The sequence below is a fragment of the Ovis canadensis genome, chromosome 26 (genome assembly GCF_042477335.2).
Source record: "Ovis canadensis isolate MfBH-ARS-UI-01 breed Bighorn chromosome 26, ARS-UI_OviCan_v2, whole genome shotgun sequence".
Taxonomy (NCBI): domain Eukaryota; kingdom Metazoa; phylum Chordata; class Mammalia; order Artiodactyla; family Bovidae; genus Ovis; species Ovis canadensis.
In genome coordinates, this window is record NC_091270.1 from 41,057,622 (window position 1) to 41,072,010 (window position 14,389).

At 37.7% G+C, this 14,389-nt stretch overlaps 1 protein-coding gene across 2 annotated transcripts in view; it reads left to right on the forward strand.

Moving 5' to 3' along the window:
* Window positions 1–14,389, forward strand: part of TNKS (tankyrase) — a 156,624-nt gene that overhangs the window by 135,657 nt on the left and 6,578 nt on the right. For both annotated transcript variants that reach the window (XM_069572852.1, XM_069572853.1), the window contains exons 21-26: window positions 4,561–4,681; window positions 6,096–6,193; window positions 7,735–7,809; window positions 8,494–8,599; window positions 9,147–9,333; window positions 11,129–11,285. In XM_069572852.1, coding sequence (XP_069428953.1) covers window positions 4,561–4,681; window positions 6,096–6,193; window positions 7,735–7,809; window positions 8,494–8,599; window positions 9,147–9,333; window positions 11,129–11,285 — 744 coding nt within the window. The remainder of the gene's footprint in view (window positions 1–4,560; window positions 4,682–6,095; window positions 6,194–7,734; window positions 7,810–8,493; window positions 8,600–9,146; window positions 9,334–11,128; window positions 11,286–14,389) is intronic.

Here is a 14,389-nt window from a genome sequence, read left to right on the forward strand (position 1 = left end):
ATCATATCCACAATAACTGAAATTTCACATAGCTTTGCTTAATAAAAACAAAGACCCAGATTCAAGCAAATCATTCCAGTTAGCCATTTTTCAAAAGAGTTCAGCCTCTACTGTTTTAGTCAGCTTGCATCATAATTTTTTCTTTTTTACTTTATATGTTCTCTTTTATAGTAATGGTACCCTATGGCATACTTATTTTATTGTTTTTAATAGTTTAATCTTACAGTTGGTCCTTTTGACAGCTTATCCTAGTTTCATCAGTTTCATTGTTATCTTTTTCATTGCACTTTTGTTCTGAGTAAATGGTTCCATTGATTTTCCTTTTGCCAGAGTAATTTCTGTATCCTTTTTTTTAATCAATATGTTGACGCTTCCATTTAACGTGTATTACCTAGCCTAATTCCTTCCCTGCAGACAAATAATATTATCATTCTCTGTATGGAACTGTGTGTGACTATGTTCTGGCCCAGTCTTCAAGCAATCAAAAGTTTTATTTTGACTACAGTTGTTTCTTGACTAGCCTTTAGTTCTAGAGTAATAAGTTCTGTAACCCTTTCCATAACTTATCCAGAGGACTTTTCTGCCGTTAACATTCTACATCAGTCCAGTAGAATGTGATGAGGTCAAGGTATTCATGAGGTGAGGGGAAGTATTATGGTGTGTGTGGATTGTACCCATTTAGTTGTTGTCTATTACTGATCTTGAGCCAGTCATTCTGTTTCCTGAGATGCTTTGACACATAACAGAGTATTACTTCCATTCTGATAGATACTTTTCTCCCAGTGGAGTGGGAGAAAAGTATTTATTTCTCCTCCTTCAGAGTATCATCACCCCACCTCTTACCTTCACAGTTATTCTCTCAGAAGTCTCTTAGCTAGCTTGTCATATATATTTTGCCAAGTTCTATATTAAGTAATATATACCTATGTCCTTTACAGAAGATCATTTATTTCTCCTCCTTCAGAGCATCATCACCCCACCTCTTACCTTCACAGTTATTCTCTCAGAAGTCTCCCAGCTAGCTTGTTTGTCATATATATTTTGCCAAGTTCCATATTAAGTAATATATACCTATGTCCTTTACAGTTAAGTGTTGTACCAGGGTCACTCGGGCCCTTTCTCTATAACCTAGCTTCCTGACTATGATACTTTTTCTGTGGGAAAGGCTCTTTGATTTACATTGCAATTCCTGCAACATAAATGCTATGACTTAGAAGACTCCTTGTGAACCTACTTCTGGTCCACGTATATATATGAAAAGTGACCAAATCAATTTTTATTTCAGAATCTAAAGACAAAGGCATGGACTCAGTAAATTAATTATGAACATGATTGCAAAGTTAATTCTAATATCTGTTACTATAGCCTGCAACTTAGCAACGTAAAAGAAAGGCCTTTTTCGTTAAAACCCCAGTGTTTCTCCCTCCACCCCAGAGAAAATAAATAAATCTTAGAAACAAGAGGCAGCTCTTCTTAAAGTAACATTCTCGAAGTGAAATTTGCTTTATATGTAAGATGATTTAACTGATAGATGGGTGATCTTCGTGTTAAAGGTTATAATTTGGTTTTAATGCATGTTGAATATAAATAACTGGCCCAACAAACTTGTAATTTCCTAGATGTAACTATGTTGTGTTTTTTTTAAGTGAGTTAAAAATTTTCAGAAAAACATTTCTAGCAGTATAAAAGCTTTGAATCTTGGAGAAACGTGTCTAAAATCCACCTTCCAGCCATTTCCACTTCTTTTATTATTAATACAGTAATACCATATTCACTGTTCATCAGAGTTTGGAATAACGTTTACTCCCATGCCTTTCTGTTCCTTCACCATGTCTGTTACTAAGCCCGGTCATCTCTCCCTTTGAAGTTGCTCTCCAATTCACCCCTTCCGGTCTTCTCCACCCCACCACCGTCACCTTGTTCACAGTCACTTTCCCTTCCAGATCTGCCCTTCGTACCACCGTCCTCCTGAAATACAGTTTGTATTGCTCTGCTGAAAAGGTGTCCTTGGGCATTTTGGACACTGTCTTCGCTTGATGTGTAAGACCCATAAAGCCCTGCTCTTAGCCTACTGCTCTGTCCATCACTTTTTTTTGTTCCTGTATATACTTTATACACTAACCATTTTGAACTTTATTATTAATACTAGAGTCTCTCAAATGTTTTCTATTCACTTGGTTTTCCTTTTGTACATAGTGTTCCCTTTGTCGTAAACACTCTTCCCTTCTTCCTCTAAGTCTTCCTCCTCAGCTGAATTATTACCTTCTTTTAAGAACCTTTCCTGACCCCCTTCCTGTTCCTTTCTTAGTTCCCAGTCCCACTTATAACCTCAACACAGTAGCCTTCCTGAGAGTTCCCATGGGATTCCTCCAAAACATTTACCGACCTTTACCAGATATTTGTGTTGACTTTTTATCTCCTTGGTAGAGGAACTATCATGACCTGTAGTGTTAGTGTTCTGTTTGTTCCCTGGCCCCACTGTTTCACTAACACCTGGGGCCAGCTGTTTACCTTTCTGAGCTGTAATGGGTCATTTTAGAATTAAATGAAATGTTTAATTAGTCACTTTTGGGGGAATACCTAGCATATAGAAGGTACTCATTAAATACATTATGTATGAATGAATGAACAAGTGAACATAAGTGTAAATTCAGTAGCTAGTTATTTAAGGTTTTCTAGTCCCCAGTTCCAATAAATATAAGGACAAATTGAGTACCATGTAACTCAAAGCAGTTAAATTTAATGTTTAATTATTTTAGCTCTCTAGTCATCCCTTTTAAGACAGATAAGCAAAGAGAAAGACAAATATGGCAATACATTTCAGCTCTTCTGTGTACTGTTTTTATGATTTCACTGAGCCTGAATTTCTTCATAAGGACAGTAATAGTATAACATGGGTCATTATGAGGATGAAATGAGGTATTCATTTCACAATTGGAATCACATAATGAACAAATGTATCAAATGTTCTCCATTTCTTCTCTGGAACCTAATACTATGTTTTGTTGGCCTGGTTTCTGCTTCTTTCAGACATACACTGTACGTATCAATTCAGAAAAGCTAAAAGACTCTTTAAGTTGAAGCTGCCACATAGATATGAGATCCTGTTTTTATGTCAACCTGATCTGAAGTTTAGAAGAAAAAAGTGGAATATCAGTACTGTAGTAAACCTTGTACATGGTTTCCAAATTATATTAAAATCACATCTAGCTAAAAATGTAAAGACTCCTATTATGTTGCAGACTTTGCTGTCTCAAAGATGTACATTTCAGAACTGAGCTTTTTTAAGAAGCTCTGCGGAAAACTTCTTTGGGTGATTGGAAGTGAATTGCCCATTTTGTGCAATGGAGAGATGATTTCTTAAATGGCCACTTAGGAGCAATATAGCAGGTTATTTCCAAAGAGTGAATGATGTATGCTTTTTGCTCTGAGAAGATCAGACTCATTATATAATATTTTATTCTGACAGTAAAAATCATCAGAGTTCCAGACCTAATTTGTTAGTTTTTTAAAATGTTATGTGCAAGTATAAAGGTAGAGAAGGCCGTGGATAAAAATATCTTGAGTTGGAAAAGAGTGTTTATCAAAGGATTTCTCTGTTTCCCAAGGAAAAAGAAAATCAAAAGCTAATCTTGTGAAGTAGTATTTGAATTGTCACAGGACCAGCTTCTGAGCTGAAAATTTAGGAGATGCCGCTACTGGAGATTTCACCCTGTGCGTTCAGAGCACCACCACTGGGTGGCGGCAGAGGCGCAGCTACTTTCAGTCAACAAAGGAAAGACCTTGATCTCGAAGTGTAGAAGCGAACTACCTCCGTTTACAGGGATAAATCACCAAAACTTAAAAAAAAAAAAAGACCAAAACTTTTAATCCACTGTTTTGAACAAAAATAAAATGTATGTTAGACTTCAGGGATTGTTAGATGGCTTTTAAACTCTTTCAAATTCTACCTACTCTCTTTTCTCCAAAATGGAATTCTTTATATAGTTTCTATATAAGATGGTTTGTAATCTAACTAAATACTTGTGATATAAATCTTGCTACTTTCTCAGGCAGCCTCTTCCATGCTTGAATACTTCTTAGCACTAGGAAGTTCTTTTTTATTTTTATATAAATCCCACTTCCCTAAAGCTTCTTCTGTTTCATTGTGCTGAGCCCCTCTTTCCCCTACCATTCATCTTTGCCTCCTTCTGGATATTGAGATCTGGTATTTCCCCCATTTTCAAGCTGCTGGTTGTCTCCTCTTATATCTTGAGGCAAGCAAAATGTGGTAGAATGAAATAATCAAAAGGAAAAATGGCAATGATCATTTTATACTTCTATAGCATTGTTTCTCCCATTTTCCTTCTCCATGGACTGAAAGCAAATCAAGGAGTATTTCAAGTAAGCAAAACCCTGGTAAGGTTATGAAGGCAACTTTAAGAAGATTTAAGTTCATGCTGATAAAGGAGACAAGGATTTTCTTAATTTGACTGGATACTGGAACACTGAAGACAAATGGAAAAGTTTTCATCATCTGATGAACTGTTAAAGATTTAGCAGTTTTGTTACATTTTTCAGATTACCCTAGATGTGTTGGCTGATATGGGTCATGAAGAGTTGAAAGAAATAGGCATCAATGCATATGGACACCGCCATAAATTAATCAAAGGAGTAGAAAGACTCCTAGGTGGACAACAAGGTAAGCTATTGAAAAATAAAGAGGTTTCAGAAATTAGTGATAAAGTGTCCTGTGAAGTGAAAGTCACTCATTTCATGTCCAACTCTTTGCAACCCCATGGACTATGCAGTCCATGGAATTCTTTAGGCCAGAATACTGGAGTGGGTAGCTAGCTGTTCCCTTCTCCAGGGAATCTTCCCAATCTGGGGATCGAACCCAGGTCTCCCTCATTGCAGGCAGATTCTTTACCAGCTGAGCCACCAGGGAAGTGTCCTGCATGGCATTTAATCAGGTGGCCTGACCCCAGAGCTCACACACTCAGCTTGTGGCATCTCCTGCCTGTCCGTCTCCATCATTAGTCTCGCTCTCCCTCAAGTCATTCAGGCTAAAAATCAGAGTCACTCTTCCCTCTCCCCCATAACCTTGCATCCTAAATATCCCTGGATCTGCACTTCGGGCCCTTCCCACTGCTGTCACCTAATCCACGTCACTATCATCTCTCTCTTGGACTGACACAGCCACCTTCCAACTTGTCTCCAACAGTCACCTTTGCCGCCTCCCACCCCTACCCGGCTCCCCGAACCTTCCTTAGATGATAACCAGAAGACCCTTTTCAGAATGACTGTATGATCGTATCATTCCAGTGCTTGAAATCCTTCAGTAGAGTACAGAGTACTGTTGGTTTTAGGATAAAATCAAGGGTTCACAGCATGACTGTTCATAATCTGCTGTCTTACCCTGTGTCCTTTTCCCTCCTTCACAACTGTCAGCGTAGTCTTTTTCTGTTGGGCTTTGCTGTTACACACCTCTCTTTCTTTTTCTGTATGCCTCCATGTTTGTCATTCCTCTGTTTGTTAGAAGTGCTTTCAGTCTAGAAAAGCAAAGAGAGAGAAAAGAAACAACTGAATTAGTCTGCAGAGACAGTAAAATTGCAAGAGTGACATGAAAGTAAATGTTAGCAGGTATTGATCTTGACTTTTGCTTATTTAGCTGTACTAACTCGACAAGAATAATGAAATTAACAAGAATAATGTACTTTTAACTTATTATATAAGGGACCATTTCAAGCTGTCTCACAGATGCTAATTCTTTTAGAGGATAATTCTTACATTTTAGACCTGACTGCATTTAATTACAGTGTGTTCTCTTTTGGATCAGAATCATGTATGTTCATGATTGAGTTCGACAAATAATTGTTGAGTCTGTTGTGGGTATAGGGAACTTTAAGAACAGAGCAAATTGAACCCCAAACACATCTCCGTTACTTTTTCCTTGTCTTTGGATGTATTTGTTTAATATAACCTTATATATTGGGTTCAAGTTGCAAATAGCTTAGACGTGTTCCAAAATGTCAACTATTTATGAGAGTTTTCCATAAAATGGAGCCTGGATAGTGTAGCTCTTTGTTTAATATGTTAATTTTTCTTCCCTGCAGGCACCAATCCTTATTTGACTTTTCACTGTGTTAATCAGGGAACCATTTTGCTGGATCTTGCTCCAGAAGATAAAGAGTATCAGTCAGTAGAAGAGGAGGTAATGTACATCAGAATTTGTCATTATCTTTTCCTGAAATCCCTGCTTACATCTGTGTTTCCAGGAGAGGTAAACTTGTCTTGTATTGACTGACGGCCTGTTGCCTGTTTATTGTCTTGTCTCCCTTAGCCGTTGTGGTGGCATGTTGCCAGCATTAAAGCAGGGCTGCAGAGGCGGCCCTGCTCTATGTTGCTTTCGCATCAGAACCCTGAGGGTTTCCAGTGGGTGGGCCACAGGTGCCTTTTTACTCTGGACACTTTCCTGAAACTCGTAGAAGTAAAGAGACCCTATAGAACTATTTTTTATACTGTTAAAATACTACCTAAAAATAATACGGAGTGAGAATCTTGTCTCATAAATAATAAACATCTTCTCATTTTCATCAAAGTTCTAAAAGGTGGTTATAAAGTAATGTGTGCTTAGGAAACCTGCCTCATAACTCCAGTCACCTTTCATTTCTACAGTCAGTTATTTTAAAGCACCAGAGTAAGACTTTGTATGAACCTCCTGGTAGACGTGATGCCACAGAGATGCCCCCTCTCCTGATGGCTTATGCCTCACTTAGCTTATACATCACAAAGTGCCTAATGGCATTATCATAATAAATAAGCTTCCTAACTAATTCCAGCGTTTTGCAGAGAAAGGCATGCCTATATTTTTGTTTGTTTTCCACCTCTTAATTAGTGCTGACATGATTCCCATCCCAGGGTCTCGGGACCCTTACCCCAGGGTAGCATTGAAGCTCGTTCTTAGTTTAGCAGGAAAGCATCCTGTTTTCTCCTGTCTTACTGAGTAGTCATTCTCCTTATAGTGAGTAAATTCTGATTATAAGGTCAAAAATGTAGGGACTAACTTCACAAAGGGAGCAGTGAGATAGAGAATCAACTCTTTGAGTCAGTTCTCTGAGAAACTCAGGAATTTAAAACATCTTAGTTTTCAAACTATCATAATTCTTAATTTGAAGATTAGAAGGGTAAGTAGTGTTCAGAAGATAGTTATTCCACTTACTTACAAGTTATACCCAGCTTCCCCCGTCTGTGCAAATATACTTTGAGATCCTAGAGCAAAGAGATGACGTGGACTTTTTCACCTAAGGGACAAAAATTTATTGATTTTTATCAATTTTTTTCTGTTTATTTTTAGCACTAGTGCAATGGGGTATTAGTTCAACATCAGTAGGAGTTTTAGTTTGACTTAATCACAATGTTGGTTCTCCTCAATAACAAAAAACAGTACTGTGGATGACTTACTATGGTATTTTACCCCATGGTGTTTGCAGAAAGACCTTTCAAAGCTTTTATTAAAAAATAAATAGAAAGTGTAAAAGTTTGATATTTATGTCTATTTTCTCACCAGAAATACTTATTCACTAAACTTACTGACTCATTTATAGTAAACTCCTATTTACTTACTAGTGCTGAGTCTTAGACTCATTAGTGAAACAATACAGTAGAATTAAAATGTTGATTGAAAACAGGAGGAATGTCTTCAGAATTCCACACCAGCATATTTTCAGAAAGTTGTTTTGTTTTGTTCTGTAGATGCAAAGTACAATTCGAGAACACCGAGATGGTGGTAATGCTGGAGGCATCTTCAACAGATACAATGTCATTCGAGTAAGTTTTGAGCATTTCAGGGTGAAAATTGGATTGCACAGCTTGCCTGACAATCAGATATAAGCTAGATCTGTTGACATTCATGAGACCAGTATGGTGATAAGACTCCCAGCTCACCCACAAATTTGAACTGTAATTTCTGTTTTCACTATTTCAAAGTAGTATTAAAGGCCTCGGTTTTTAATCTGATTGAGTCAGTGATTATATCAGAATGCATATATCTCTTAATCTCAGTATTTTAATTCATAACATGAAATAAATGACTGCCATGTGCTTTTTTCAAAGGGGTGTCATAAAGATGAATAAAATCTGTTGATAAGTAGTTTAACCCTTTGGATTAATGGACCTATTGATATTACACCAGTGCACATCAGAATTACCTGGGGAGCTTTCTGAAAGTCCAGATTTACAGGCCCCTACAACCTGAAGTCCTCAGGTGATTTTGAAGTATAGCCAGGTCAGGTGTAGATAACGAACAAAAACTGTAGTTGAAAATTGTCACTGAAAACAGAGTATTAACTGAATTATAGTGACCTGGCAACTGTATCATTTTTAAATAATGTTTTAAGCAAATGAAACAAAACTTGAACCTCCCTAAAGAAAAACATACTTTTTATTTTAAATTATAAACTGCCAGTTAACATGCATTTCACTGATTCGCATCTTTCTTCCTCATCTTTAAAGATTCAGAAAGTTGTGAACAAGAAGTTAAGAGAGCGGTTCTGCCACAGACAGAAGGAAGTGTCTGAGGAGAATCACAACCACCACAATGAGCGCATGCTGTTTCACGGTGAGCACCCACTGGTCAGCAGCTCTGTTTGCAAACTCCAGGAAGGTGAAAAGCCTGTGATATTGACTGTATTCGTGTCATGTTAAAAATGGTTTTTATTTATTTATCTTTTTCATTACATGTTGGTACCAGCTTTCTAAAGCATTACACGTATGGGCTTTCCAAGGCACATACAATGAAAATAATTTATCTGAAATTGTGTCATAATTTAAATTGCATGCTGAGCCATCTAGATGGTGAAACACTATTTTTGTAGTAGTTCAGCAGAATTGTTTTAGTTTATTGGATTATCTGTTTTTGCTTAAAGCAATACCGGGTGTAAAATAATCTGTATTTTCAAAGTTACGTTGTACTTTGCTATCTAAAATCTCACTATGAATCCCTGGTAAAATTCTAGTACATGAGAGTAACTTATGTATCGTAGACCATCCTACAGAGTAAACTTCCCATATAAGCATTATTAGTGTTACCCTGCCAAGTGCAAATAGTATGTAGCTAATGGAGATTCTAGAAAGTGCTCAAAACTGATCTGTCTTTATATTTTTAGGTTCTCCTTTCATTAATGCCATTATTCATAAAGGGTTTGATGAGCGACATGCATATATAGGAGGAATGTTTGGTGCTGGGATTTATTTTGCTGAAAACTCCTCTAAAAGCAACCAGTATGTTTATGGAATTGGAGGAGGAACAGGCTGTCCCACGCACAAAGACCGGTCATGTTATATTTGTCACAGGTGAGCATCATGCCTTCTGTGTAAGGGTTGCTATCCTCAGGTCATGGACCAGATTAGTTTCTCAGGCTCTGCAGAAGTCACAGGTCATTCTCACTCTTACTCCTAACAAATCAGACCATCTTGGGGGTTAGATAGGAATAGCTGATCTGCCCCTGCCCTAATCAGATCAATGACAGCAGAGCCGACAGCAGCTGTGGTAAAAGCCAGGTATTTGTCTGGGAAAAGCCAGTCATAGGTTACAGCGAAGCTCCCTCCATCTTGACTTTCTTCCTGGGCTCCACTCTCCTTATTTCAGATTCAGGACAAGACTGAGAATTATTTCTGGAGAACAAGGAACCTCTAGCACTGGTCACATTTGAACTAGAGCACATAACTTCTCTAAGCAAGTAGAATCTTTCATTTGTTCCTGGTCAGCGTTTGCCGCACAGGGTATTGGTATCCCACACTGGGGCCACTGCATCTGCAGGCCACACACAGGCACAGGGCAAGCTGGCGAGCAGACATGAGCCAGCTAGGCAGGGCCTGCATCTTATCCTGTCTCCATAGCAACACGGGTGCCCTGGGGCAGGAGGCAGAAGGCAGGAGCGAGGGCTATCAGGTCACACTTTGTGTGACATACGGACACTGGGTATAGCCATGGCAGTGGGCCCAGCAGGCTGAGCAGGCAGAGTCCTATGGCACTGTAGTGCCACCACAGTGTGGAAATAGAGCTCAAAAAGCTTCCTTCTAAAGCACTTCCAAACCTTTTCCTCTGGGACCCACAAGAGGATACAGTTGATGCCAAGCCAACATCACCAGTAGCATCACACTAAAAAAGCCAGCCTAGGCAGGATTCAATTAAACTGGGTCTAGTACAGTTTTGATTCACAGTAATATTTGTTTAGTCATAATGCACAGATCATACTTCATTATTTAAATACTACTTGATTGAATAATAACTATTTACAGTTAACAGTAGGACCAAATCTTATAGCTTAGTTAAGATGTCTATTAATATGTTCAAGTATTTATTAAGGGTTTACAGACTTTTATTTCAAAAGGCCACAGTGGTAAATATTTTAGGCTTTCCAGGCTATAGGATCCCTGTCACAATGACTCAGCTCTGTGCTTATACAAAAGCAGCTACAGACAGCCTGTAATGAATGTGTCTGTGTTCCAATAAAGTTTTATTTACAAAAACAGATAGCAGCCTAGATTTGGCCCATAGTTTGCCAATGCCTAGTTTATTTAATACACTCTGTTCCCAATCAATCTTTCTTTTCCTCCAAATATTTAACAACTGCCTCAATTCATGTTTCACTCAAGTAGTGAACTTTCTGGCCATATATTGAAGCTAAATATTTGTATATATAATCCACTTTTATTATTATTCTTTATCTCATCTCAGACTTTACATCTTCATAATGAGTAAACCTAATTTTAACTTCAGACGCTGTTGCCATCTGCTTATTTTCTTCACTTTCCTCCTATCCATCCATACTCATTCTTCCAGAATGCAGTTTCACCAGTATTTGTCTTTTTCCACTAGTCAAAACTTGCCAGGTGTTATCTGTGATTGATTTCTAAACCATACCAAAACCACTTTAAACTTTAAGTGGAACTATTGAACCTGCTAACTGCTTATAGTAAATCAGTATTTCAAATAGTATCCTATTCCTACTCATAAAATTAAAAATGACATTTAAATTAGCTTGCCTTACGTTAACTATCTTTTTAAAAAATCAATAAACCTACCAGTTACACCATTCTAAGATTTAAAGCTTCCCTCAAAGTATTGCTTTGCTTTTTTCTTCAGGCAAATGCTTTTCTGTAGAGTGACCCTTGGCAAGTCCTTTCTGCAGTTCAGCACCATGAAAATGGCCCACGCCCCTCCAGGCCATCACTCTGTCATTGGGAGGCCAAGTGTGAATGGGCTGGCCTACGCCGAATACGTCATCTACAGAGGAGAGCAGGTATGGTGCTTGTGAAATAAGTGAGACCAGGCTGCTGTAAACAGTTGATTCAAAATGCGAAGACCACATAAGAATTAAAACCATTTAATGTAATAATGTAAATATGAATTTAGCTGAATTTTCAAATGGATTGAAAAGGAGAAAAAATAGATTATATACACGGAAACAATATCTTATCATATGCCAGCAGTCTTGGGCCAGGTGAGGTGTGGAGTAGTGCGAAGAATTGCAAACAAATACTGGATTTCATTTAGATCTATTGATTGTGGGCAAAGATTTCAAACTCTTTCAGGTGTATTCTGGGATTAAGCACATGAGTAAATATGTTGATGTGCTGATTTGGGGAACTGGGTTCTCACTGTGGAAGAAGAGACGTAAATATGGAATGAGGGAAGGTAAGAATGACTCTAGGGACAGACAGAGATTGAAGGTATTGATAGGAACAAATGGTTCCTAGTATGTTTGTACACATGTAAGTATATGTATGTATAGGTTTATGAGCAAGAGATGTGTTAGGCACATGTATATATATGAGTACATATGTGCATGAATTTCTTAGCACTGTCTGCTGAAAGCAAAAAAAGAAAACCAAAACCCAGTAGTAATGAGGACTCCTCAAGCCCAGATCTTGGCCCGTAATACCATGCCCCATAGAAGGATCTTTGAAGAAACAGCTAATTCCAGGGCTGGAGCAGATTAGGAACTGATTACACCAGAAAGGAATGAAGTCCTCAAAAACAATGATGGGAGCATGTCACAGGGACACAAAGTCAGCTCAGAGTGGCTCCCAGTGGCCAAATCTGAGATAATTTGAACATCAGAGTAAGTATAGTAATAAATTTTACACCATTGGAAAGAATAGGAATTTATGATTCCATACGGATAACAAAGAAAGGAAGGAAGAGAGGGAGGGAGGAAGCTTTCAGGTTAAATGAAACCCGAGAGACAGGACAGCTAACTGCAGATTCTCCCCCCAAGGTAGATCTGGTACTAGAAGAGAAAGGACGTTATTAGATCCACAGTTAAAATTGAAATATAAATGGTAGGTTAAAAAAATGTTTTATGTCAGTATAAAACTTATATATGAGAATATCCCTATTCTTAGGAAATTAATACTGGCATATTTAGGGATAAAAAACCATGACGAGGTATATTACTTACTCTGAAATGACTCAGGGAGAAACATATCTGAATCTCTCTGTGTGTCTGTCTAGTATATAGACAAGTAGGGGGAAAGTCCACATGATAAAGCAAATAGGATAAATAAAACCTTAGCAATATTTGGGTGTAGGTAAAGGGTTGGACACGACTGAGAGACTGGACTTAGAAAGGGTATACAGGTATATTAGGTACTAGTTTAATTTTTGCAACTTAATGTGCCAGTTTGCCGTTGTTTACAAATAAAGAGTTTTTAAACTACCAAAGAATACTTTTGTCAGATTTTTCGTTTTAAATCAGAAATGCCCAGCTTCTAGAAAAAATATTTTCACTTTGACTCAGTAATTCTACCTTAAGAAATTTGTTTCAGATAAAATCAGTGACAGTCACATCCCCCAAAAAGCACGTAGAAGGATGTTCATTGCTGTCTCGATTATCATAATAAAAATTTTAAACTAAATACTTAGCAAAAAGGGAATGATTAAATGAATGTTAGTATATTTGTGTGCCTGTGATTTAAAACTATGTCTACATGGTATTTGCTAAATATAGAATCAACCAAAACATAAGAGCAATTATCTCTGGGTATTAAGATTATAGATGATTACAGTTTTCCCTACCGAAACTTTTCCAGATCTTGTAAGTTAGCTATGGGAAATAGAATTTCATTCACATTTGGGTGGAAAGAAATAACATGTCTAGTATTTGCTGATCTTTTAACCATTTCCCAAGTACTTTGACTTGGTAACTTGTTGAAATTCTCTTGCTAGAAAAATTTAAAGAATGATGTGGTCCACATCATATTTGAAAGAAAAAAAAGGTACCTTGAAAATAGATAAGCTCTTTTGTTTCAGGGGAGCACACCTGTGCTTCCATATGCAGGTAACACATGGACAGTGTTAATTATAATGTCTACTAATTGAGTCGTTGCCCATGAGCAATTTCTCCTGACTTATGGTAGTTTTCCTTTGCCAACTTTTCTTTCATTCCCCTTAGTTATACCTTATATCATATTTCACCTTTAGTATCAACATTTTTAAGAACATGTAAATGTTTTATTCAGAGGGTTGATCTGAGGAGCATTATATATTATTGGTGGGATTGTTTCTTTCTTTAGAATTGAAAAGATTTATTGAAAATTAACTGCACTGTACTTGAAAGAAAAATAGTTCCGATTTTAGTATATGACTGGACTTAAAATATCAGGAATGCTTTTGTATGTTATACTTTAAGCTTCACATTAATTAGACATAGAGGAGGTATTCTCTGGTCATTGGCAGCCACAGAGATGTAGCCTGTTTTACTGAAGTGATATGAACAACACAGAGCAACTTAACCTGGAGAACGGGACAGAACAATTTGTAGAATGATTTTCAAACATACAGAATCATTCAAGGGAGCATGATGCTTCCTCATCTCAGTGGAGAATAAACTATAAACACTTGAGTTTATAGCATTGAGCATTTGAGTTCACTCAGTCATGTCCAACTCTTTGTGACACCATGAACTGTAAAGTCCACGGAATTCTCCAGGCCAGAATACTGGAGTGGGTAGCCTTTCCCTTCTCCAGGGGACCTTGCCAACCCAGGGATTGAACCCAGTGTCTCCCACATTGCAGGCGGATTCTTTACCAGCTGAGCCACCTGGGAAGCCCAAGAATACTTGAGTGGGTAGCCTATCCCTTCTCCAGCAGATCTCCTGGATCCAAGAATCAAACCGGGGTCCCCTGCATTGTAGGAGGATTCTTTACCAACTGAGCTATCAAGGAATTTGGCTACTAAAAGTGATTGTTGAATCTTTTCTTTCAAGTACTTAAAAAAATATGCTCTATGCTCTTAGAACCAGCTTGGGTTTAGAGTAAGACTTGAGAGGAAATAATGTTTGTTGGTCTATCCTGGGCCCTTCTGGTCCTGAAGTTTAGTAATTCCCTTGCCTTAAAGCCTACT